The sequence below is a fragment of the Mustelus asterias genome, chromosome 10 (assembly GCF_964213995.1).
Source record: "Mustelus asterias chromosome 10, sMusAst1.hap1.1, whole genome shotgun sequence".
In the NCBI taxonomy this organism is placed as follows: domain Eukaryota; kingdom Metazoa; phylum Chordata; class Chondrichthyes; order Carcharhiniformes; family Triakidae; genus Mustelus; species Mustelus asterias.
In genome coordinates, this window is record NC_135810.1 from 4,323,589 (window position 1) to 4,350,315 (window position 26,727).

The following is a 26,727-nucleotide window of genomic DNA, read 5'->3' on the forward strand; positions in this document are numbered from 1 at the left end:
TAACCACTGTGCCACCGTGCCAACAAGATCGCTGCGAACCCTGTAAACTAATCAATCCTTAACTAACTCATCAGTAAGGGTGCCAAATGCACATTTCTATGCTAAGATTATCAAAGTTGCCATAGAAGATTGGATTGATTCATCTCCTCTTTGGTTTGCTGAAGTAAATGCTTGCCTGTCCAGTATTGTGTTTTTTTAACCGGAAGACTAAGTTCTCAAACTTTTTTAGATTTATTCCAGGCTCCTCTTTCTCCTTCCCATTTGGAAATCACATGACTCCAACTTCTCGATGGCCAGAGAGCTTGCTAAGTTTAGTAAAATGTAAGTTTGTACCTTTTTCTGATTGTCAGATAATGCAGCGATGCAGTAAATATTCAGCTCCTCCGCAAGCCTTTCTCAACTGTCCGCAATGTTTTCGTTGAACACGGGCGAGTCGATGCAACAAAGTGCTTGCGACTTACTGCCTACTCCAAACACCATGTAGAAGTGCTGGGTTCCCAAACACTGACAACAAGGACTGGTAACAAAAAATACTTTATTCACGAGTTGAGTAGCTACTCCAAATTTGAGCTTTGCCCGCATTCCGGGGAGAACTCCCACACACCCGTCATGTGACTCTTCCTGTAGCTACGTCTTCACGTGACCACTTGGTCTACAGGAAAAATATTGGGAAATTTGGGAAGGTGCAGAGCAGATTTCCCATGATGGCACCAAAGGTGGGATATCTCAGTTATGTGAAGAGACTGAAAAAGCTGGGATTGTTCTCCTTACAGAGGGCTCAGAGGAAATTTAATAGAGCTGTTCAAAACATGAGGCCTTTCAGAGGGAGGATAGGGAGAAACTGCTTCCACTGGCAGGAGGATCGGTAATTAGAAGACACAGGTCTAAGATAATTGGCAAAAGAACCAGAGGAGAATTATTTTTTGCAGTTAATTGTTATGACCGAGAAATCACTGCCTGAAAGGTTGGTGGGTACAGCAGTGACTTTCAAAAGGGAATTGGATAAACACTAGAGAAGGAAAGATTTGCAGAGTTATGGGGAAAGAACAGAGAATTGGGACTAACTGGATAGTTCTTTCAGAGAACCAGCACAGGTACAATGGGTACCATATGTGGCTCAGTTGTTGCAGCACAGATTAGGCCTCTCCTGTGCTGCAAAACTGAGCCACATATGGTACTCTTAGATCTGGTGACCCAAAAGCTGAGTCAAAGAGGTAGGTTTTAGCAAACATCTCAAAGGAAGAAAGAGGGGAAGAATAATAGAAAGGGATAGAGACACAGAAAGGTTTAGGAGCCAGGCAGCTGAAGTGACGAAAATCAACAATATGCAAGAGGCCAGAATTAGGTGAACGCTAAGGTCTGAGAGGTTTGTGGGGCTGGAGGAGATTGCAGCGATAGGGAGGGGCAGGGATTTGAAAACAAGGATGGGAATGTTAAAATTGAGGCATCGCTTGAACAGGAGCCAGTGCAGGTCAGTGACCAAACAGGAGTGATGGGGGACTATCGCTTGGTGTGAGGGGCGAAACAGATGTTAAGAGTTTTGTTGTATGACAATATGATGGTTATAATTTGCAAACTGTTCCTCAAAACATTCAGCCAGATCATCACCATACTCTCCTCCTGTTTTCAATATCGGAAATGCCATTCTTCAGGCAACTCAATACACTCCACGTGATATCAAGGAAGAACAGGGCAAATGCGATATAACAAAAGCTATGGGTCTCAACAACATCTCAGCAATAGTACTGAAGACTTCTGCTTCAGAACTAGCCACACCCCGAGCCAAGCTGTCCTGGGGGGGGGGGGGGGGGGGCGGGGTGCTGGAGTCATACCTGTCACAAAAGAAGATGGCCGTTATTATGAAAGCCAAAGGAAACGGGGGGGAAGCAGGATCAGGTAATTGGGATGATCAGCCATGATTATAATGAATGGGAGAGCAGGCTCAAAGGGCTGAAAGGCCTATTACTGCTCCTATTTTCTAGTTTTCTGTCTCAATCCCAAGTCATTGCTAAAGGACTCTCTCGCCTAACTAACTTCAGCTGTTTCATCAATGGCCTTTCCTCCATCATGAGCTCAAAAGTGGGGATATTGCCTGATGATTGCAGTGTTCAGTTCCATTAGCAATGCTTGATTTGATTTATTGTCACATGTATTAGTATACAGTGAAAAGTATTGTTTCTTGCGCGTTATACAAAGCATCCCGTACATAGAGAAGGGAAGGAGAGGGTGCAGAATGTAGTGTTACAGTCATAGCTAGGGTGTAAAGCAAGATCAACTTAATATGAGTTGGTCCATTAAAAAGTCTGATGGCAGCAGGGAAGAAGCTGTTCTTGAGTCAGTTGGTACATGACCTCAGACTTTTGTATCTTTTTCCCGACAGAAAAAGGTGAAAGAGAGAAGCCAAAAGAGAAAATGCTGGAAAATCTCAGCAGGTCTGGCAGCATCTGTAAGGAGAGAAAAGAGCTGACGTTTCGAGTACAGATTACCCTTTGTCAAAGCCTTAGTGGAAGAGAGAATGTCCAGGGTGCGTGGGGTCCTTGATTATGCTGGCTGCTTTTCTGAGGCAGTGGGAAGTGTAGACAGAGTCAATGAATGGGAGGCTAGTTTCAGTGATGGACTGGCCTATGTTCACAGCCCTTTGTAGTTTAATTGCTGTCTTGGGCAGAGCAAGAGCCATATCAAGCTGTGATACAACCAGAAAGAGTGCTTTCTATAGTGCATCTGTAAAGGTTGGTGAGAGTTGTAGCCGACATGCCAAATTTCCTTCTGAAAACGTAGAGGCGTTGGTGGGTTTTCTTAACTGTAACGTCAGCATGGAGGGACCAGGACAGGTTGTTGGTGATCTGGACACCTAGAAACCTGAAGTTCTCGACCACTTCCACTTCATCCCCGTTGATGTAGAGAGAGGCATGTCCTCCATTACACTTCCTGAAGTCAATGACTATATCCTTCATTTTGTTGACATTGAGGGAGAGATTACTGTTGCCGCACCAGTTCACCAGATTCTCTATCTCATTCCTGTACTTTGTCTCATCATTGTTTGAGATCCGACCTACTATGGTGGTGTGGTCAGCAAACTTGAAAATCGAGCTGGAGGGGAATTTGGCCACACAGTCATAGCTATGTAAGGAGTATTGTATGGGGGTGAGAACACAGCCTTGTTGGGCACCGGTGTTAAGGATGATCATGGAGGAGGTGGTGTTGCCTATTCTTACTGACTGCGGTCTGTGTTAAAGTTTAAAGTTAAAGTTTATTTGTTAGTGTCACACTACAATGAAGTTACTGTGAAAATCCCCGAGTCGCCACACTCCGGCGCCTGTTCGGGTACACTGAGGGAGAATTTAGCATAGCCAACGCACCTAACCAGCACGTCTTTCGGACTGTGGGTGGAAATCAGAGTACCCCGAGGAAACCCACGCAGACACGGGGAGATCAAATCCGGTTCCCTGGCACTGTGAGGCAGCAGTGCTAACTACTGTCCCACTGCGCACAGGTTAGGAAGTCTAGGATCCAGTCACAGAGGGAGCAGCCGAGCCCCAGGCTATGTAGTTTCCTCTAATAATGGAGTAGTCCATTCCACATGCAGGACGGCTTGACAACATCTCGGCTTGAGCTGATAGTTGCAGATGACATTTGCACCACACAGGCAATGACCAAATCCAACAGGCAAAAATTAATCTCCCCTTGACATTCAGTTATATTACTAGCGTCGAATACTCCACCATTTACATCCTGAGGGTCACCATTGACCGAAAACGTAACTGGACCAGCGATATAAACGTCATGGCTATCAGAACCTGAGTGACAAGTGATTCACCTCCTGATTCCCAAAAGCCTTTCTGCCACCTACAAGATACAAGTGAGGAGGAGTGTGCTGGAATACCCACGACCTGCCTGGATGAGTCCAACTCCAAGAAGCTCAACACCATTCTGGAAAATCCAGTCCACTCCATCAACACATTCACTGCCTTAAACATTAATTCGCTCCACCACCAACTCACAGTGGCAGCAGTGTGTACCATCTACACCATGCACTGCTCAAGGACCCTTCAGCAGCGCCTTTCAAACCCAGGACTTCTATCACCTATAAAAGCAAGGGCAGACAGCACATGATAGGGTAGACCCCGACGGGGTGTTTCCCTAATGAGACACCTAGAACATGGGACACAGTATTCGGATAAGAGGGCATTTAGGACTGAGATGAGGTGGGGAGAGATTTTTTTACTCAAGGGTTGTGAATCTTTGGAATTCTCTAGCTCTGAGGGGTTTGGATGCTCAGTCGTTGAGTATATTTAAGGCTGAAAATAAACAGACTTTTGATCTCTTGGGCATTAAAGGAAAACAGAACTGAAAGAAAGACTTCCGTTTTTAACATTTTTGCTGATAGAAGCTGCTACTGCACAAAGTTCATGAGGTCAAAACCCAAGTTCCTGCACCAGTCCTGAAACTTCATCATGATTATCTTACCTGCAATCATTAATTCGGAAACCCTAAAAACCTTGCTCCAATGGCCAAGGCTACGCACAACGTTACTGAAAAGAGCTGCCAAGACATTCAAACATACAAAGCAGGGGAGACAATGGCACAGTGGTATTGTCACTGGATTAGTAATCCAGGGTAATGCTCTGAGGACCCAGATTCAAATCCCACCATGGCAGATGGTAATAAAAATCTGGAAAGTCCAGTGATGCCAATTAACGTTAGACCCATGTCATTTACTAATGTGATTCCAGATCCATAGCATTGTGGTTGATGCTTAAATGCCTTCTGTAATGGCCTAGCAAGATATTCAGTTGAAGGGCAATTAGGGCACTAAATGCAGGCCCAGCCAGCGACTTCCACATCCCATGAATGAATTTAAAAAAGGAGCAGCCATTCGGTCCCTCGAGCCTGCTCTGCCATTTGATGAGATCATTTTCTGCACCCATAATGCTTGATCCCCTTGTCGTACAAGAATCTATCCAACTCAGCCTTGAACAAGTTTAATGACCCAGCCTCTACTGTTTTCTGGGGAACAGCATTCAATAGGCTAACGACCCTCTGAGGGGGAAACAAAATTCTCCACCATTCCATCTTAAATAGGCAGCGACACATTATTTTAAAACTCTGTCTCCAAGCTCTAGATTCACCATAGCTGGAAATATCCTCCCAGCATCCACCCTGTCAAGTCCCCTCAGGCCTTTCAATAAGGTCGCCTCTCATTCTTCCCTAATTTCCTCATAAGATAACCTCGCATCCCAGAGAGCAGTTGATTCAACCTTTTCTGAACTGCCTTTAATGCAATTACATGTTGTATTTAAGCAAGGAGACCAAAACTGAAGATAGCACTCCAGGTGTGATCTCACTAAGGACCTGTACAGTTGTGGAAAGATTTGCCTGTTTCTATATTCTATTCCCCTTGCAATAAATAACAACAACTTATTTATCTTCTTAATCACTTGCTGTGACTGCATATTAACCTCTTGTGATTCATGCACCAGGACACCCAGATCCCTCTGTACCACAGAAAGCTAAATGTCAGAATGTTAAAGTGGCATTCATTAACTTGGCACCTAGTATTGAGGGGAACATTTTTCAAGTTTTGAAAGCTTTAAATATTTGTCTCTAAAAGTATTTTGACACACCATAGATAATTACCAAAATACCTTAAAGGCTGTCTGTGTCTGTGGAACTTGTAAATGCATCATGTTCCTATTATGCATGTTTCCTGTTGACAGTGTGCGGTTTGTAACTTACCAATAAAGAATCTTATCTCTATATGCAATCAAACTTTTAACATTTTGAAATTGTATTCTTTTTCTTTTCCATTTCCTACCATTCACAATAGAGGGAATTGCAGAGTACATTTCTCTAATGGATCCATTGCAATTAGAATGAATACCTGAGAGTCATTATTAAATAGCTTCCATGGCTAAGTGAAAACTTCATGTGAAACAAGAAGCAAACTTTCTGAAGCCAGGCTTGTTTAGCAAGTTCAGCGCTTTGATATCATTACAGTAACAGCATGAAACAGACACAAAAAAAACCTAAAAGCCACATGGCAGAATTGAAAGACCTTCATCAAGTCTGACATGAGGAAGGCAGTCTGTGCAACTCATCTTGAAAGAAGCTACGCAGTTCCCAGCACGACGGGTATCAGGCTCAATTTAATTAGTGGTGACATTACTTCCGCTCCTTAACAAATGCATCAATCTGCAAACACTTCAGCACTATTTTAGAAGTGTGTGAAACAGCTACAGGATCAAGGGGAAACCCATATTTCCTTCACATTCAGCTACTTGTTCAACGATGACTTCTGGCTATTTTGCTGTCTGAGGCAGTCCAATTAAGGTAAGATTATGTCTAAAGCTTACTCTACTGGAATGATTTGTTTAAAGGTACTCCAAACTGTAACTATTAGTCAACTCTGCCTTGGGGGGGGGAACAGAAAATAGTATGCAGAAGAGATGCGGATTGACATTGCATTCAGCCATACTGTAGGGGCCTCAAGTTGCCAGGTTTTTAGCTGTATGCTATAATGAAGTCCACATTTTAAAATCAGGAACTTCAAAAAAACAAATGCTGCAGACTGCAATAGTCAGCCCCAAGTAAGTGACATTAAAAGTAATTGGATCAGATTACAGCAACTGTTAAATTTATCTTCCTTGAAATTTCACTTCTTCAATTATCCATACATCTACCATTAACCTGTGACAAGAATTGAACAGCTCCCTCTCAAAGGGCTAGCACAGGCAGGATGGGCCCAATGACCTCCTTCCATTCTGTCTAAATGCAAGAGCAGCAATGCAACACTCAAATTCAACCCACTGTTTTCTGTGAGAGGGTTTATGTCCTCCCCAGTGAATGGGTATTCATTTATATCTTTAGTTTAATCAACAATCAACACTGCTACACAAAAGCAGATTGTGTGTATGTTAAGAACCAAGTAACTGCTCACCTCGTTGCAAAAACCAAATATCGTTGCAGAGAATGAATATATCTAATATCTTAAATCACTCTCGTTCACTTGTGGTTGCACAGAAAAGATAAAAAGGTTTTGCTATTGTGCTTTTTAATTAACCACTGCCACACAGTCTACGTGATAAGATAAAAATTATGTTTATATGTATGTATGTTGTGTTTAATTCAGTCTTCAGTCAAGGGCTGACTACCCAGTTTAATGATGAACCACACTTAGGCTCACAATTCTTATCTCTTCTGAGGTTAACTCAGCTCCCTTACGCAGACACTCTTAACAGGGGTCAGCTCGACAGCAGTTATTATACATCAGGAAATTTGACAACCAATTCACAACATATAAGATTTTCCAGTGGGTGATATGTAGTCAAAAACAGAAGCTAGCACCCGCCTGCAACCCCCCGCCCGCTCATCCACCAACCTTCTAACTTTTATGACACGGTGAAGCTCCCACACTGGATAGTACATCAAGCTGAATTTTCCAGTGCCGAGTTCACAGTGTAAACTTTGCCCATGAAAGCAGCTGCAGATTGCCAAAGAAGATGGAGATAATTGGGTAATCTAACAACCCCCCATCGCACCTGGAAGCTGCACTGCTGTAAGTAACTGGGATTTATTTTAGGAAAGTCATTTGCATTTTGTAACTATCGATCACTTTTTTTGCTGGGGAAATAATCCTGCTTTTATCAGGAGACTTTGCTGTAGATTCGATCATGAGCTTTGAGGACCTTAAATTAAAGGAGAGGCAGCATCATCTAAATGATGCTTCAGAGGTGCTATATAAATGCAAATTGTATTTCATGAGAGGCTTTCATAGAATCCTGACAGTATAGGAGGCCTATCGAGTCTGTACAGACCACAATACCATCCAGGCCCTATCTCCGTAACTCCATGTATATACCTTGCTAATCCTCCTGACACTAGGGGCAATTTAGCATGGCCAATCCACCTAACTCGCACATCTTTGGACTGTGGGGGGAAACCGGAGCACCCGGAGGAAACCCACACAGACACGGGGAGAACGTGCAAACTCCACACAGACAGTGACCCGAGGCTGGAATTGAACCCGGGTCCCTGACGCTGTGAGGCAGCAGTACTAACCACTGTGCCACCGTGCCGCCCTTGCTTTGCTGAAATTTCTGTCATTTGTGCTGTTTGCGGCACAATCTTCTCGAATAGACTCTGTTGTCAGACTGTTAGCTATGAATAGAGATGTTACACCCACCCTCGCCTCCAATCACTGATTGACCTGATGTCAACAGACACGCCACATAAAAAACTGGGTAAGAGAGATTTCTTAACGAGAGAGGGTTTTTAAAAAAAAGTACCATTTTGCTCAAGCTTAGATCACCCTCTATTTTTAAACTTTGGGGGTTTTTTCACCATCTACACTTGCTTTGTTTCTACTGCTGTGGCAAAACATGCAGACAAACTGGCTGATGCCATTGCCATCAGAGCAACAGTGATGGCACTAATTCATTTATGGTGAAATGCTTTGAGATGTACTTGGGACAGGCTTAAGTACCACTTACAATAGGAAAGCCTTTCTTACCTCATGATGGTTTTCAGATTTAATAAAAAAACCTTAAATTTTATTCGGTCTGAAAAGACTGGGACTCATTGCTCTGAAAAAGAGGTGACCTGATAGCAGTCTTTAAGATTATGAAAGAGTTTTATAGGGTCGATGTGGAGAAGATAATGGGGGAGACCAGAATTAGAGGCAATATGACATAATCACAAGTAACTCTAACGGGGAATTCAGGCAAAGATTCGTCTGCCAGACAGTGGTGAGAATGTGGAACTTGCTGTCATACATAATAGCTCAGGCAAATAATGTAGAAACATTTAAGGGAAAGCTCGATAAACACATGAGGAAGAAAGGAACATAATAGTGATCCAGCAAGTAATTAGGAAGGTAAATTCATAGATTATTCATAGAACCCCTACAATACAGGAGGCCATTCGGCCCATCGAGTTTGCACTGACCACAATCCCACCCAGACCATATCCCCTTTACCCCAGGTATTTACCCTAGCTAGTCCCCCTGAGACTAAGGGACAATTTAGCATGGCCAATCCATCCAACCTGCACATCTTTGGACTGTGGGAGGAAACCGGAGCACCCGGAAGAAACTCATACAGACATGAGGAGAACACGCAAACTCCACACGGACAGTCACCAAAGGCCAGAATTGAACCCGGGTCCCTGGCGCTGTGAGGCAGCAGTGCTAACCACTGTGCCACCATGCCGCAACGCCACAACAAATAGAATGTTGCTGTCTATTGTAAGGGGAACGGAACAGAAAAGTTGGGATGTTTTGCTGCAGAACATTGGTGAAAGCACATCTAGAGTACTGCACCTCTTTCAATTTGGTCTATTGCATTCGCTGCTCCCAATGTGGTCTCCTCTATATCGGAGACTCAGCGTAGACTGAGTGGTTGCTTTGCTGAGCACCTTCGGTCTGTGCGCAATCAGGACCCTGACCTTCCCGCTTCTTGCCATTTTATCACGATCCTGCTCCCATGCCCACATGTCTGTCCTTGCCCTGCTGCAATGTTCCAGTGAAGTTCAACGCAAACTGGAGGAACAGCATCTCATCTTCCGGCTGGGCACTTTACAGCCTTCCGGTCTCAACATCTAATTCAACAACTTCAGATGATTCGCTCTACCCCACCTCAACCCCCTTGTTTTCATTCTATTTAATTTTTTACTGTTCTCGATCTATTATTTCTTCATTGTCTTTCTTCATTTTTCTTCCTCCCCCCACTCTTTTCCCTACTTGATCCCCCTTTCCTTACCTTTTCCCCCCCTTTGCTTCCGCTTTCCCCCTTTTTCTAATTTTACCTCTCTCCTACCCATTCCTTCCCCCCGCTCCCACCAATCCCCCACCCCCCCCCCCCACATCTTCATATGTCACGTCTTACCTTTGATTTCAGCTTCTCTGCCATTTGGCCATTCACACTCTCTATTCTCTCTGTGGGCTGCCATTAGCAGCCTTTCCCCTGGTTTCTGTGGCTATGACTCATCTTTCATTCCCTCCCCCTGCAGTATAAATATCTCCCACTTTCTACATCTTTTAGCTTTGACAAAGGGTCGTCTGGACTCAAAACGTCAGCTCTTTTCTCTCCTCACAGATGCTGCCAGACCTGCTGAGATTTTCCAGCATTTTCTCTTTTGGTTTCCGGAGTACTGTGTCTCCTTATCGAAGAAAGGACAAGATTGCATTCGAAGCTTTTCAGAGAAGGTTCACTTAACTGATTCCTGGGAAGAGGGAGTGTTATCTTATGAGGAAAGATTGGACAGGTTGCACCTGTATCCTTTGGTGTTTAGAAGAATGAGAGGTCATCTTATTGAAACATATAAGGGCTTGAGGGAGCTTGACAGAGTGGATGTTGAAAGGATGTTTTCCCCCTTGTGGGAGTTTCAGAACTATCAGACACGGGTTACAAATCAGGGGCCTCCCATTTAAGACGGAAATGAGGGGAAATGTTCTTCCCTCGGGAGGGAGTCGTGAGTCTGCGGAATTCACTTAACCAGAGAATGGTAGAGGCAGGGTCACTGAATATGTTTAAGGCAAACGTAGATAGATTCAAGGCTAACAATGGAAACAAATGGGGGGGGTCGGCAGGATAGTGGCACGGAGGTCACAGTCTGATCAGCCACAATCTTACAAAATGGTGGGGCAGGCTTGTGGGGGCCGAATGGCTCACTCCTGCACCTAATTCATATTTACACATGCCCGTATGTAGAAGGATTTGCCAATAGAGTTAGATGAAGAGGAGTGGGAAGAGACTCATGTTGAGCATAAAGATCAGCGTGGACCAGTTGGGACAAATGGGCTAAGAAATGTATAAGTTTATAAAGATTATTTATTAGTGTCACAAATAGGCTTACAATAACACTGCAATGAAGTTACTGTAAAAATCCCCTTGTTGCCACACTCCGGCACCTGCTCGGGTACTCTGAGGGAGAATTTAGCATGGCCAATGCACTTAACCAGCACATTTTTCGGACTGTGGGAGGAAACCGGAGCACCCGAAGGAAACCCACGCAGACATGGGGAGAACATGCAGACTCTGCACAGACAGTGACCCAAGCCGGGAATCGAACCCGGGTCCCTGGCACTGTGAGGCAGCAGTGCTAACCAGTGTGCCACCGTGAACATAATTATTTACCAAACATTAATTTTTGTTTTATTCACACACCTATGTTCCAGGGTTATGAAAGTCTCAAACCAGCAAATTAAAAATGCAAGCACAGAACAGGAACCTCTCGGACCTGCAGCCCCTGGAGTTCAGAATAGGAGCGATTATCTTCTACAGTATTGTTTTCATAATTGGGCTGGCTGTTAATGTGACTGCAATCTGGGTCTTCAGCTGCACCACCAAGAAAGGCACCTCTGTGAACATATACATGACCAATGTCGCTCTGCTGGACCTCATCTTCGTAATCCTGCTGCCTTTCCGTATTGTCTACTACGGGAAGAATTATTGGCCCTTTGGGGATGTCTTCTGCCGTATCAATGCTGCCCTCACCATATTTTACCCCAGTATTGCCCTCTGGCTTTTAGCCTTCATCAGTGTCGACCGTTACATGGCAGTGGTCCAACCCAAACACAGCAAGGAGCTGCGCCATATCGGCAAAGCTGCGGCAAGCTGCATTGGAATATGGATAATGACCACTGTGTCTGTTCTGCCTTTTATGTTTTCAAAGAACGACCCCGACACAGTCTCTAACTTCACCACCTGCCTAAAAATGCTCGACATCATTCACCTGAAGGAAGCCAACAGTGTGAACTTTGTCCGGGTGATTTTCTTCTTCCTCCTGCCCCTTTTCATCATGATAGGATGCTACTGCACCATCATCAACAGTCTCCTTAAAGGAAAGACATCCAAACTGAAGCCAAAAACAAAAGAAAAATCCATCAAAATAATTGTGACACTCATTATTCAAGTGCTGGTTTGTTTTGTTCCCTATCACATTTGCTTTGTTTTATTACTGTTACAAAGCGGCCACACCGATTTCAATCCCTGGGCGGCCTTCACTACATTCCTGATGAACCTCAGCACTTGCCTCGACATGATCCTGTACTATATCGTGTCAAAGCACTTTCAGGCCAGAGTCATCAGCGTCATCTACTATCGGAACTACCTGCGGAGCGTACGACGGAAAAGCTTTCGCACCGGAAGTTTCCGTTCACTCAGCAACATCAATATCAGTGATATGTAAATAGTGAAAGGCCACAGTACGTGTCTTTATCCAAGAAAAAAGGAAAAATGACAAATACTTGGAACTACATAATTACTCGTGTTGTCCTGTTCAGTTGTTTCTCAAAGAATGCTGCAGAATGAAATGCTTTTGAAGAAGGTTGACCAGGTAAATGCAGTAAGATAAAGGCAAAATACTGCGGATGCTGGAATCTGAAATCATAAAACAGAAGACGCTGGAAAATCTCAGCACGTCTGACAGCATCTGTGGAGAGAGAATAGAGCCAACATTTTGAGTCCAGATGACCCTTCGTCAGAGCTGAAATGTTGGCTCTATTCTCTCTTCACGGATGCTGAGTTTCTCCGGCATTTTCTGTTTTTTGTTGTGTGTGTGAGATGTAAGTGCAGTAGCTGTGTGACACACACAGCCACAAGAGTGGCCGATTTATCCATTCTGATGGTGTTCGTAGAAGGAAGGAAGTTAGTCAGGGCTCCAGGTGAATGTAATTCTCTGTAATGGTCTGTCAATCTGCTCTCACCAAGTCCAGGCTGAATAAATGCTTGCACATCACTTAAATATTTGGTGCTGAAATAATGCCTCTTTGTAATGTAACCATTTGCCATCATGTTACTAGATCATCAAGTCAGAAGCGGTTACACTGAAACTGTTCAGTTCTCACCTTGAATAAATGAACTAAATATTTAGCACGAGTGGGCACCTTGCTCCATGTCCCCTTAGTTCGACTTCACCAAGCACTTTTCAAGCTCAAAATATTCTTATCCTATAACTTGCCATAAGCGTGAGCTGTCAACGGGACAGTGACTGCAACAGGGCATCTGGGACCTCAGCAAATGATTGGATAGCCAGTCTATCTCCTTAACCAATGAGATTTAAGGATTGAGAAAGAAAGCGAGGAACAGTGGAGGAGGGAATTGGGTGAATTCGGAATGGAAAATGAAATAAAAATGAGGGAAAGGGAGGTGGGGGGGGGGGGGAGAAAAAATATTAACCATTTGTATTTGAAGTTTTTTATACCTTGAGAAAAATTTACTACCTGGAAGAATGGGACCCCACTGTTTAAACTGCTCCCTTTCTGGGCTGGAGAGATTAATTGGCAGTGCATTAGTAATTATTACATTGTTAAAAGGGTATTTATGCTATTTGTTATCAGCTCTAACTTTCTGTGGCAAGTTTAACAGGCAATTAATGTGCGAATCCAGTAGGTCCCTATAAATAATGGGGAGTTTGAGAGCAAGATACCATTTGCATGAAGCAATCACTATCGTGGTGCAATTTGATCAGTAAAATCCAGAGATTTACAATTCACATGATCACTTTTCATCCTCCGAATCTGCTGGCTGACTTACATGTTAATAATGGCATGCAATGTTAACACACATTCTTGTCACAAAATTTGGTGCGATGTGCTGTGCTTTTATCACCAGGACACAAGGACCTGAACTGAAGGTGGTGCAGTAATGAAGATTAATCTGGTGTAACGGAACAAGAGAAGATTAGAGATATTCTGACTTCTTAAGCTTTGGAAGGGAGTGAAATTTGATAAAGGTATACAACAAACCAATTGTGGAACAATACCTCAAATTAAAATCCAGATTAGAGGACGCAAGCTCAAACGAGGAAAAGGCAAGGTTAGGACAGATATCAAAGGGATCTCTGTCACACAAAGAGAGATCAACAACCGCAGTGGATTTTTCAGTCAAACGGTTAAGGTGGAAAAAGCTGGAAGTACTTAAGAGACAGCTGGAGATAGTGACAGGGGTGGGAGAGTTTGTGTCGACAGATGGGTTAAATGTCCTTTGACAGCCATATTTATTTTTGATCTCGCAATTACTGGGATCTTGATAACCAGCAATTTGGTTTGAACTGCGGTAAATATCAAACATTCAGACATTTTGTCTGTTATTTTGCAAAAGAGAAAAATGCTGAATATGTTATTACAACATAGATCCCATTTATAATGTGATTAAACAGGAATGTGCAATACATTTAAACTGGCACTTCTCTTACATTTTGCAAGTATGATTTTGAGCTCATCAAAGCAAGTATTTTACACAGAAAATCAATTTAAGAATGTGCATTATTAAGAATACCCACTATTAATAAAGTAGGTGGTTTATTGAAAAGTTAGAGCAAGGGGGTGAAGTGTAATTTGCAACGAGCCTAACTTTTATACTGAAAAACCCACTCCAGTTGTTGATCTCTCTTTGTGTGACAGGGATCCGTTTGATATCTGTCCTAACCTTGCCTTTTCCTCATTTAAACTTGCGTCCTCTAATCTGGATTTTAATTAGAGGCACTGTTCCACAATTGGTTTGTTGTATCAAATTCCACTCCCTTCCAAAGTTTAAGAAGTCAGAATATCTCTAATCTTCTCTTGTTCAGTGACACCAGATTAATCTTCATTACTGCACCACCTCCAGTTCAGGTCCTTGTGTCCTGGTGATAATAACAGACCACACTGCACCAGATTTTGTGACAAGAATGTGTGCTAGCATTGTATGCCATTATTAAAGCCCTACAACAGTGATGGATAACCTAGGCTAGTGAGTGGACTGCATTAGAGACCCTCCTTCATCTGTGGGCCACAAGACTGAATCGGACTTGTTCGCTAAAAATGACCCCATAAATAAGATTAAATACATTTAATACTTGCCAAATAGTTCATAACATGTTATAGAAAATGTTAACCATTTATATATTAATAAAACTGTCATCAACTTCAAATGGTAAAAGCAAAAGAAATATTGACGCTTTGGACACAGAGGGAGCGCACGGCTCTCACAGTCAGTGTTGTGAGCAATCAGCACGCACCTCACTTCATTCACCCTTGTTTTATGTGCGTATAACTCAGTCATATGGTAGAAAAAAAATTACAGGGCGAAATCAGTGGAATGTGGCAATGCTATGTGTAGGCAACGGTTAACAAACTGTCTCATGGACCACACTCAGAACCCAGATGGGCCACATGTGGCTCCCAGGCTGCAGGTTGCCCAGCGCTGCCTTACAATGTACTCACTATTCCCCAGCCACATTTCAGCTTCATTTCATTAGAATATGCATCAATCTTTTACAATGGTGTCCTTTGACAATGACATTACAAGTTTCAGGGTTATTACAAATTCAAGGAGCAGCATTTGCAAGATCATTTAAAGAAAGTCTTGCATTTATATAGCAACTTCCACAACTAGTACTGCGGGCATCCTGCATTGTCAGGAGTATTAGAAATTAATCTGTGACCCCTGTCTGCCCTCTCAAAGGCAATCCCATGAATGTTTCAAGGAAGAGCAGGGAGTTCTTTCCGATGTCCTGGCTAATAGTCATCTCTCAATCTCTCGTTAAAACATTTATCTGGCCGTTACCATTTTACTGTTTGAGGGAGTGTGCTATCTGCACATTGGCTGCTACATTTTCTACATTACAACAATGACTGGACTCCAAAAGATTGTAAAGAACTTTGAGGTTGTGAAAGGTGCTAAACAAATGCAAATCTTCCTTTCAACATCTCATCAAAAACGTCACCTTCAACAATCCAACACTCACAAGAACATAGGAATAGGTCTAGCGTGTGCAGGCTCTTGAGCCTCCTCCACCATTCAATGGGATTATGGCTAATCTTTGACCTCAACTCCACTTTCCCTCTCTTTCCCCATATCCCTTGATTCCCAAAATTCTATTGACGACAGTTTTAGCCATTCTGAGCGACTGAGCATCCACAGCTCTCTGGGGTAGAGAATTGCGGAGATTCAGAACCCCCTGACTGGAGAAATTGCTCCTCATCCTCAAAATGGCCGACCTCTGATCCTGAGACTTTGACCCCCTCACCCCACCCCCCCTAATTTGGGACTTCCTGAAGACTGCTCTCATGCCGAGCAAGATTTCATGCTTTAAGTCCTAAAGTGGACTTAAAGCATGCGGGAATCAGGTGAAAACAAGGCATTTCTCTGGAACGAAATAAAACAAGAAATGAATATTAACTTACAAACCAGATGGCAAGATGCTCACAGGCATGTCAAGTGTTTGTTGTAGGATTTCCAGCAGCAGTAAGTCCATAACTGCAGACAGCACCCAGGAATCCAGAAGGAAAGACTATAGCAAAGAGCAAAATTTATTGTAACCAATTGAAAATAATTACATGCAACTACTTACATTTGGAGGAATGTGACATTTTATCACATTTAACTCCCAAACCTGCACCATGACAGCAGTGTGTACCATTTACATTCTTATGACCATATAATCTACAAGATGCACCACAGCAACCCACCAAGGCTTTTCAGCAGCGCCTTCCAAACCTGCAACCTCTACCACTTAGAATGACAAGGGCAGCAAATTCCCCTAATCTGTAACCCACCGTCCTGATTTGGTCCTACATCAGTGTTTCTTCATCATCGCTGGGTGAAAGTTCTGGAACGCCCTTCCTAACTGCTCTTTGGGTGTACCTACACCTCAGGGACTGCGGCAGTTCAAGATAGAGGCTCACCATCGCCTTCCCAAAGACAATGAATGCTGGCTTTGCTCACACACCAAGAATCATTTTCGTTAAAAATCAGCGTTAAGTTATATCCTACACTTGAGCTATTTCTACAATCATGATTCACTCTAGAATGTGTGTGAAAGAAAACTCGGAAAAAAGTTGATATTTTTTACTTGCATGTTTATCTACTTTTCGCTGACGTGTAATACATCAAGAAGTCTGAGTGCGGAAGAGGGAAGACATGCAAAGGATTCTTTTTAGTGAATTTGTGGTGAAAAAGGCATTCAGCATGCTAGGTTTCATTGGTCAGAACATTGAATACAGGAGTTGGGACGTCTTGTTGAAGTTGTACAAGACATTGCTAAGGCCACACTTGGAATACTGTGTGCAGTTCTGGTCACCCTATTATAGAAAGGATATTATTAAACTAGAAAGAGTGCAGAAAAGATTTACTCGGATGCTTCCGAGACTTGATGGTTTGAGTTATAAGGAGAGACTGGATAGACTGGGACTTTTTTCCCTGGAGCGCAGGAGACTGAGGGACATTCTTATAGAGGTCTATAAAATAATGGGGGGCATAGATAAGGTAGATAGTCAGCATCTTTTCTCAAAAGGTAGGGGAGTCTAAAACTAGAGGGCATAGGTTTAAGGTGAGAAAGGAGAGATACAAAAGGGTCCAGGGGGCAGTTTTTTCACACAGAGGATGGTGCATGTCTGGAACAAGCTGCCAGAGGCACAGGTAGAGGTGGGTACAATTTTGTCTTTTAAAAAGTATTTAGACAGTTACATGGGTAAGGTGAGAATAGAGGGGATATGGGCCAAATGTGGGCAATTGGGACTAGCTTAGTGGTAAAAACTGGGCGGCATGGACAAGTTGGGCCGAAGGGCCTGTTTCCATGCCGTAAACCTCTATGACTCTTGACGCTATAACATAAGTTCAACAATCAACTGAGTTAACCGAAAGCGATGAGGGTCAGTTTGCTGCTAAACATTTTCTTGGTTTCCTGTTTTAGCTTGTGGTTATTAGGCCACTGTTCCCTCCTGTACTAATTTTAGTGTTTCACAGTTTCACATTTTCTACACATCTTGTTAAAAGTGTTTTCAGTATGAAACAACAGAATGTGCAGGATTGTACTTTTTCAGAAACAATCAGCGGACTGCTGGTTTTAAATCCCGAGGTATTTATCTTTATCAACTTGCCAGTGTTGTCAGTGAGGCAATGGAAAATTTTTTTCAGTTTTGTTTTGTCTTCATGCTCTCTCTCGTCATGTACAACACACACACCATTCCATTCCACTCAAACCAAGTATCTTAACATCATCTTCAGAGCTCTTCCTACAGTCTGACATTTCCAGTCAGTGGCTAACCCCAATCTCTAGCTTCAGTTAATAATAAACAACCTACATTTAAATCAAACATTTAACATACTAAAAGGTGCTTATTTAAAAAATTCATTTGTGGGACATCACAAGTTTCTTGATTAGTCACATTAACACTGCAATGAAGTTACTGTGAAAATCCCCTAGTCGCCACTCTCCAGTGCCCGTTCGGGTACACTGAGGAAGAATTTAGCACAGCCAATGCACCTAACCAGCACATTTTTGGATGGTGGGAGGAAACTGGAGCACCCGGAAGAAACCCACGCAGAAACAGGGAGAATGTGCAAACTCCACACAGACAGTGACTCAAGGCGGGAATCGGTTTGGGCATCGCTGGCTAGTCAGCATTTATTGCCCATCCCTAGTTGCCCTTGTTCAGAGGGCAGCTGAGAATCAACCACACTGCTGTGCCTCTGGAGTCATATGTAGGCCAGACAGGGTAAGTATGGCAGATTTCCTTCCCTAAAGGGCATTAGTGAACCAGATGGGTTTTTCCGACAATCGACAGTGGTTTCAGAGTCATCAGTAGATTAATTCCAGATATTTGTTATTGAATTCAAATTCCACCAGCTGCCGTGGAAGTCTATAGATAATACCACTAGGCCATCGCCTTCCCTAATGCTTCACAGAAGCATTGTCAAACAATAATTTGACACCAAGTCATATAAGGATATTTGACACTTAGGAAGGACAGACAAAAAGAAAAAGATGGGGTAGAGCTGATAAGGGATGGGATTAGTACTTTAGTGAGAGAGGATCTTAGATCGGAAGAAGAAGATGTAGAGTCAGTTTGGAGAAAGCTAAGGAACAGCAAGGGGCAGCAAGCATTGGTAGGAGTTGTTTACAGGCACCAAACACAAGTGGTAATGTAAGGCATGGTGTGAATCGGGAAACTAGAGGTGCCTGTGACAATACCGTAATCATGGGGACCAGTTTCCATATTGGTTACTGAACCTAATTAGCCCCAATGTGTGGAGGATGTGTTCCTGGAACGTGTACAAGATGGCTTTCTAGCACAGAATGTTGAAGAACAAACTAAGGAACAGGCTATTTCAGATTTTGTATCATGGAGTGAGAGACAGCTCATTAATGATCTTGTTGTAAAAGAGCCTTTAGAAAAGAGTGATTATAATATGGCAGAATTTTCCACTAAGTTTGAAAACAATATAGTCCAACCCGAAACTAGGGTCCTAAATCTAAACAAAGGAAACTATGAAGATATGAGGGGTGAGTTGGTTGTGCTAGATTGGGAAATGGGGAACAGGTAAGGGTAATTAGTTAAATAATAAATATATGGTTTACAACAAATAGACATTCCTTTAAGACATTAAAAACTCAATAGAGAAAGAAATGTCCCAGAAATCATAACAGCAAACCAAGGGACGAGTGAGAATGAGGAAGGAAATTAATCTGAATAAAAAGGTGGATGTGGAGATGCTGGCGTTGGACTGGGGTAAACACAGTAAGAAGTCTCACAACACCGGGTTAAAGTCCAACAGGTTTATTTGGCAGCACAAGCTTTCGGAGCGCTGTTCTTTCATTAGGTGAGTGAGGACTTGTGGTCACAAACAGGGCATATACAGACACAAACTCAATTTACAAGATAATGGTTGGAATGCGAGTCTTTACAGGTAATCAAGTCTTAAAGGTACAGACAATGTGAGTGGAGAGAGGGTTAAGCACAGGTTAAAAAGATGTGAATTGTCTCCGTCCAGGACAGTTAGTGAGATTTTGCAAGCCCAGGCAAGTCGTGGGGGTTACAGATAGTGTGACATGAACCCAAGATCCCGGTTGAGGCCCAGTTGAGTATATGCCCTGTTTGTGAACACAAGTCCTCACTCACCTGATGAAGGAGCAGCACTCCAAAAGCTTGTGCTGCCAAATAAACTTGTTGGACTTTAACCTGTTGTGAGACTTCTTACTGTACTAAAAAGGTACCAGCAGAGAAATTATGGGACTGCAAGTTGATAAATCCCCAGCATCCAATGATCTACATCCCAATGTGTTGAAAGAGCTGGCTGTAGAGATAGTGATACATTGGTGGTCAACTTTCAAAATTCTATAGATTCTGAATAGGTACCTGCGCTTGCAAACGCAACCTCACTATTAAAGAAGGAGAAAGAGAGAGAACTACAAACCTGTTAGCCTGCCGTCTGTACTAGGGAAAGTGCAAGAATCAATTATAATTCCAATTCTCTTCTCACACTTAGAGGTGCACTAAAGCAGATTTTTGTCTGTTTCCATAGCTAGTCATTTCTGGAACAGATCACCAGAGGCTTATAGCTTGAGGGGCATCACTCTTTATCAGGCATGGCTGACCAGGAGTCTCTCCTGTTCCTACCACCTGCCACTGGTGCCTTGGAAGGATTTTGCAGGTTGACATTCAACCTGCTTTATCTGCATTATGAACGCTCCCTCCTTGGTCATCATGGAAGTGGGACTGGAAGCCAGAGCTTCTGGCTCAGAGGCAGGGACGCTACCCACTGCACCACAAGACCTTAGGAGAACCTCCAGAGGACGTGCTAACTGGATACTCAGAAAATAATGGTAAGATTGGGCAGGGTCAACACGGATTTATGAAAGTCAAATCATGCTTGGCAAACTTTGGAGTTTCTTGAGGATGTTACGAGCAGAAGGAAACCAGTGGGTGTGATATATTTGGATTTTCAGGAGAATTTTGATACGGTCCCACACAGGAAATTAGTATAAAAAATTATAGCACATGGGGTAGGAGGTAATATTCAGGAACGGTTTGAGGATTCGTTAATGGAAAGAAAACACACAGTAAGAATAAACGGGTCATTCTTAGGTTGGAAGGCTGTTACTAGTGGGGTACCACAAGGATCATCAGTACTTAGGAGGTTCACTAGATTGATTCCAGAGATGAGGGATTTGTCTTATGAAGAGAGATTGAACAGTTTAGGCCGATACTCTCTGGAATTTAGAAGAATGAGGGGAGATCAAATTGAGGTATTCAAGGTGACAAAAGGTATGGATAAAGTAGACGTGGAGTGGATGCTTCTGCTGGTGGGGCATTCTAGGACGAGAGGTCATAGTCTTAGGATAAGGGGTAGCAAATTTTAAACAGAGTTGAGGAGAAACCATTTCTCCCAAAGGGTTGTGAATCTGTGGAATTCGCTACCCCAAAGTGCGGTGGATGTTGGGACAGTGAGTAAATTTAAGGAAGAGTCGGACAGATTTTTAATTGGTAATGGGTTGAAAGGTTATGGGGAGAAGGCAGGAAAATGGGGATGAGGAGCATATCAGCCATGATTGAATGGCGGAGCGGACTCAATGGGCCGAATGGCCTCATTCTGCTCCTATATCTTATGAACTTAGGCCCCAGTTGTTCACAATCTATCAATGGTTTGGATGTAAGGATCAAATGTAATATTTCCAAGTTTGTGGATAACACAAAACAAGATGGGAATGTGAGTTGTGAGGAGGATGTAAAGAGGCTTCGGGGGATTTAAACTGGCTTAGTGAATGGGTAAGAACATGGCAGATGGAATATAATGTGGATAAGTGGAGATTATCCACTTTGGTATTTCTTAAATGGTAAGAAATTGGGAAGTGTTGATGTCCGAAGGGACCTGAGTGTTCTTAGTCATAAGTCACTGAAAGCTAACGTGCAGATGTAGCAAGCAATTAGGAAGACAAGGAGTGTGCTGGCCTTTACTGCAAGAGGATTTGAGTGAAGGAGTAAAGGTGTTTTTCTTCAGTTCTATAGAGTCTTGGTTAGAGCGTGCCTGGAACAGTGTGTACAGTTTTGGCCCCCTTACCTAAGGAAGGATGTTCTTGCCATAGAGGAAGTGCAGCAGAGTTCACCTGGGAATTTCTGGGATAGCAAGGCTGTGCTCTGAGGAGACGGGGCCGCTATTCTCTCGGGTTTAGAAGAATAAGAAGTGATCTCATTGAAGCAACAATTCTTATGAGGCTTGACAGGATAAATGTGCCCACTAGTTGGGAGCTTCAAGAACCAAGGGGACACATTCTCAAAATAAGTGACAAGCCTTTTAGGACTGAGATGAGGAGGAATTTCTTCACTCAGAGGGTGACGAATCTTTAGAATTCTCGACCCAAGAGGGCTGTGGAAACTCAGTCATCGAGTATATTAAAGACAGAGCTCAATAGATTTCTAGATACTAATGACATCAAGGAATATGGGGATAGTGAGGGGAAAATGGCATTAAGATGGATGGCCAGCCATGATGCAGTTAATTGGTTGAGCAGGTTCAAGGGGCTGAATGGCCAACTCCTGCTCCTTTGTTCCTATAAAGAGATATTAGGTGAGGTGACCTAAAGTTTGGTCAAAGAAGTAGGTTTTAAGGGGTGTCTTCAAGGAAGAGAGATGTGGAGCGGGTTAGGGAAAGAATTCCAGAGATCAGCACCTCAACAGTCGAAGGCACGACTGCCCAACAGTGGATTAATATCAGGGACGCTCGGAATTGAAGGAACACAGAGATCGCAGGCGGTTACAGAGATGGGGAGGGGAAAGGATTGGGGAGGATTTGGAAACAAGAATGAGGATTTTAGGATTGAGGCACTGATAGATTTGAGCCAGAGTAGGTCAGTGAGCACACAGGATCGATGGGCAAACAGGACTTTGTGGAATTTGGGATTAAGGCAGTAGAACTGCAATTTATGGAAGGTGAAAGAAAATTTTATTAAAGCTTCAGGATGAGGGAGTTAGACAAGATATGAATCATTCTAGTTTGCGCTGAAGATACAAGGATAAAAGTTTCAGAAATTATACGTACTGCAAACTTTCGGCTACCATATCTTCTTTCAAATATTCTAAAATTGTAAATAAGAAGGCAACTGCAGAATACGTCTTTCAGGTCGAGACAAATAATCCGAGCAGAGATAATTCTCCATATCTGAAAGAGATCAAAAATCACAAATTCAAAACCACAAATCTGTCTACGGATAGAAACATAGACAGTCAGAGTTTTTATAGAGAGCATGTACTCTATGTGGTCTCCTGGATTACCTGCGAGAGCCAGAGAGGATTTTTACAAAGTATTTATTTCCATTATTCTGATCTCTTGCACATCCCCAATTTTAATCACTATTGGTGGCCATATCTTCAGTTGCCGCGGTCCCAGCTCTGGAATTCCCTCCCTAAACTCTCCATCTCTCTACCTCATTTTTTCCCTTTAAGATATGTCTTAGAACCTCCCTCTTTGACCAAGCTTTTGGGTCACCTGACCTAATATCTCTTTACGAGACTCGATGTGATATTTCGCTTTGTAATGCTCCTGTGTGTGTAAAGCACCCTGGGATATTTCATCACATCAAAGGCTCTATATAAATGGAAGTTGTTGCTGTTATTGGCTTTACTATTTTCTCTTTTACGCTCCTTTCCCAGGTGATTGGGGGGGGGCAGAGAAGGGAGAGAAGATGGAGGGAGGGAGAAGGGAAGGGAGAAGATGGAGGTGAGAGAAGGAAAGAAGGCAGAGGGGAAAGGAGAGGGAAGAAAGCAGAGGGAGGGAGGTGAAAAAAGGGAAGAGGAAGGGGAGAAGACGAGAGGAATGGATGGGGAAAGAAGACAAAGGGAGGGCAGGAGGGAGGGGGAGAAGATGGGGAGGACAGGCACGGACAGGAAGAGGGAAAAAAGATAGAGATGCTGAGATGGAAACAAAGGGAGGGAAGGGAAGCAAGGGAAGAGAAAAAAAGGCGGATAAAGTGTGTAGCCATAATCCTTGCGTCTATATGAGCTATGAGGCAGGCTATTCTTTGCCTGTCTGTGAACCTTTATATTTTCTACTCTTGTACCCATTTTCCAGGTAAGGCAGATTCAGTTTCCCAGGCAATCATTTTCGGATATTTCAGGGGCAGATAATGAATTTGAGGATAGTGATGATAGAGGGAGAGGAGCTAAAATGGGAGGAGGATCGCATAGCTCCCAAGTGGATAGTTTCTGAGCAGTACATTCCGTGCGACATGCGCTGGACACAAGACTCCCCACTCAGGCTCCATGCCCCAAACTCACCTCTGGATAACAAGGTGAGTAAATGACCTTTGAAAACCATCAGCAAGGTGTAAGGAGGGCTAAAAGGGGTCACGAAAAGTCATTGGCCAGCAGGATTAAGGAAAATCCCAAGGCTTTTTATACATATATAAAGAGCAAGAGGGTAGCCAGGCAGAGGGTTGGCCCAAGGACAGGGGAGGGAATCTATGCGTGGAGCCAGAGGAAATGGGCAAGATATTAACTGAGTACTTTGCGTCAATATTCACCAAAGAGAAGGACTTGGTGGATGATGAGTCTGGAGAAGGCTGTGTAGATAGATTGAGTCATGATGAGATCAAAAAGGAGGTGGTTTTGGGAGTCTTAAAAAACATTAAGGTAGACAAGTCCCTAGGGCCTGATGGGATATACCCCAGAATACTGAGAGAGGCAAGGGAGGAAATTGCTGGGGCCTTGAGAGAAATCTTTGTACCCTCACTGACTACAGGGAAGGTTCATAAGAAGTCTCACAACACCAGGTTAAAGTTCAACAGGTTTATTTGGCAGCAAAAGCTTTCGGAGCGTTGCTCGTTCATCAGGTGAGTGAGGACTTGTGTTCACAAACAGGACATATACAGACACAAACTCAGTTTACAAGATAATGGTTGGAATGCGAGTCTTTACAGGTAATCAAGTCTTAAAGGTACAGACAATGTGGGTGGAGAGAGGGTTAAGCACAGGTTAAAGAGATGTGTATTGTCTCCAGCCAGGACAGTTAATGAGATTTTGCAAGCCTAGGCAAGTCGTGGGGGTTACAGATAGTGTGACATGAACCCAAGATCCCGGTTGAGACTGTTTTCATGTGTGCGGAACTTGGCTATCAGTTTCTGCTCAGCGATTCTGAGTTGTCGTGTGTCGTGAAGGCCGCCTTGGAGAACGTGGAGGCATCTCCACATCATGGCTACCATCGACACCGCAGACTGCCGGCTCCAAGTGGAGAGGATCTCCAAGAAGATCGGGCATATCGACACAGACATCAAGTTTCCGCATCTCCACTACAGGGAAGGTCCCAGAGGTTTGGAGAATAGCCAATGTTGTTCCTTTGTTTAAAAAGGGTAGCAAAGATAATCCAGGTAATTACAGGCCGGAGAGCCTTACATCAGTGGTAGGGAAATTATTGGAGAGGATTCTTCGAGACAGGATTTACTCCCACTTGGAAATAAGTGGGCATATTAGCGAGAGGCAACATGGTTTTGTGAAGGGGAGGTCGTGTCTCACTAACTTGATCGAGTTTTTCGAGGAAGTGATGAAGATGTTTGATGGGGATAGGGCAATGGATGTTGTCTACATGGACTTCAGTAAGGCCTTTGACAAGGTCCCTCATGGCAGACTGGTACAGAAGGTGAAGTCGCACAGGATCAGAGGTGAGCTGGCAAGGTGGATACAGAACTGGCTCAGTCATAGAAGACAGAGAGTAGCAGTGGAAGGGTGCGTTTCTGAATGGAAGGCTGTGACTAGTAGCGTTCCTCAGGGATCAGTGCTGGGACCTTTGCTGTTCGTATAAGTGATTCGGAGGAAAATGTAACTGGTTTGATTCGTAAGTTTGCAGATGACACAAAGGTTGGTGGATTTGCGGATAGTGATGAGGACCGTCATAGAGGTTTACAGTATTAGAGGATACAGCAGGATATAGATTGGTTGGAGACTTAGGCGGAGAGATGGCAGATGGAGTTGCATCCTGAAAAATGTGAGGTAATGCAAATTGGAAGGTCTAATAAAGATAGGAAATATACAGTAAATGGCAGAACCCTTAAGAGTATTGATAGGCAGAGGGGTCTGGGTGTACAGGCGAAGGTAGTTAAGAAGGCATACGGCATGCTTGCCTTCATTGGCTAGGTGTTGAACTTAAAAATTGGCTAGTCATGTTGCAGCTTTATAGAACCTTAGTTAGGCCGCACTTGGAATACAGTGTTCAATTCTGGTCGCCACACTACCCGAAGGATGTGGAGGCTTTGGAGAGAGTACAGAAAAGATTTACCAGGATGTTGCCTGGTATAGAGGGCATTAACTATGAGGAGAGGTTGGAGGAACTTGGTTTGTTCTCACTGGAACGACAGAGGTTGAGGGGCGACCTGATAGAAGGCTACAAGATTATGAGGGACATGGACAGAGTGGATAGTCAGAAGCTTTTTCCCAGGATGGAAGAGTCAATTACTAGGGGGCATAGGTTTAAGGTGCGAGGGACAAGGTTTAAAGGAGATGTATGAGTCAAGTTTTTTTACACAGAGGGTGGTGGGTGCCTGGAACTTGCTGCCGGGGGAGGTAGTGGAAGCAGATACAATAGTGACTTTTAAGGGGCGTCTTGACAAATACATGAATAGGATGGGAATAGAAAGATATGGTCCCCGGAAGGGTGGGAGGTTTTAGTTCAGTCGGGGAGCATGGTCGGTGCAGGCTTGGAGGACTGAAGGGCCTGTTCCTGTGCTGTAATTTTCTTTGTTCTTTGTTCTATCACCACAAGTTCAACCAGTCTTAACGCTCCCACTTTCATTATAGCGAAACAGTTGAACAAGATATCTAATCTAGATTGGGGAAGTTGATTTAATCTCACATCCTGGTATGCAGAATCAAAACTTGTGCATCAACACGACACCGCAGTTAGCACTACTGCCTCACAGCGCCAGGGACCCAGGTTCGTTTCCCGGCTCGGGTCACTGTCTGTGTAGAGTCTGCACATT

General features: G+C 43.5%; 2 protein-coding genes across 2 annotated transcripts in view; one reads left to right on the plus strand and one right to left on the minus strand.

Annotated features, from left to right (window-relative positions):
* ubac2 (UBA domain containing 2) overlaps nt 1-26,727 on the minus strand; it is a 209,019-nt gene that overhangs the window by 161,489 nt on the left and 20,803 nt on the right. Inside the window, exons 3-4 of the mRNA XM_078221555.1 lie at nt 22,800-22,919; nt 16,166-16,272 (exon numbers count right to left, since the gene is read on the minus strand). Of these exons, the coding sequence (XP_078077681.1) occupies nt 16,166-16,272; nt 22,800-22,919 (227 nt within the window). The remainder of the gene's footprint in view (nt 1-16,165; nt 16,273-22,799; nt 22,920-26,727) is intronic.
* On the plus strand, nt 6,104-12,712 carry gpr18 (G protein-coupled receptor 18). Its single transcript, XM_078221556.1, has 2 exons — nt 6,104-6,330; nt 11,174-12,712. Exon 2 carries the CDS (start codon nt 11,206-11,208, stop codon nt 12,184-12,186), a length of 981 nt encoding a protein of 326 aa, XP_078077682.1. The 5' UTR covers nt 6,104-6,330; nt 11,174-11,205; the 3' UTR covers nt 12,187-12,712.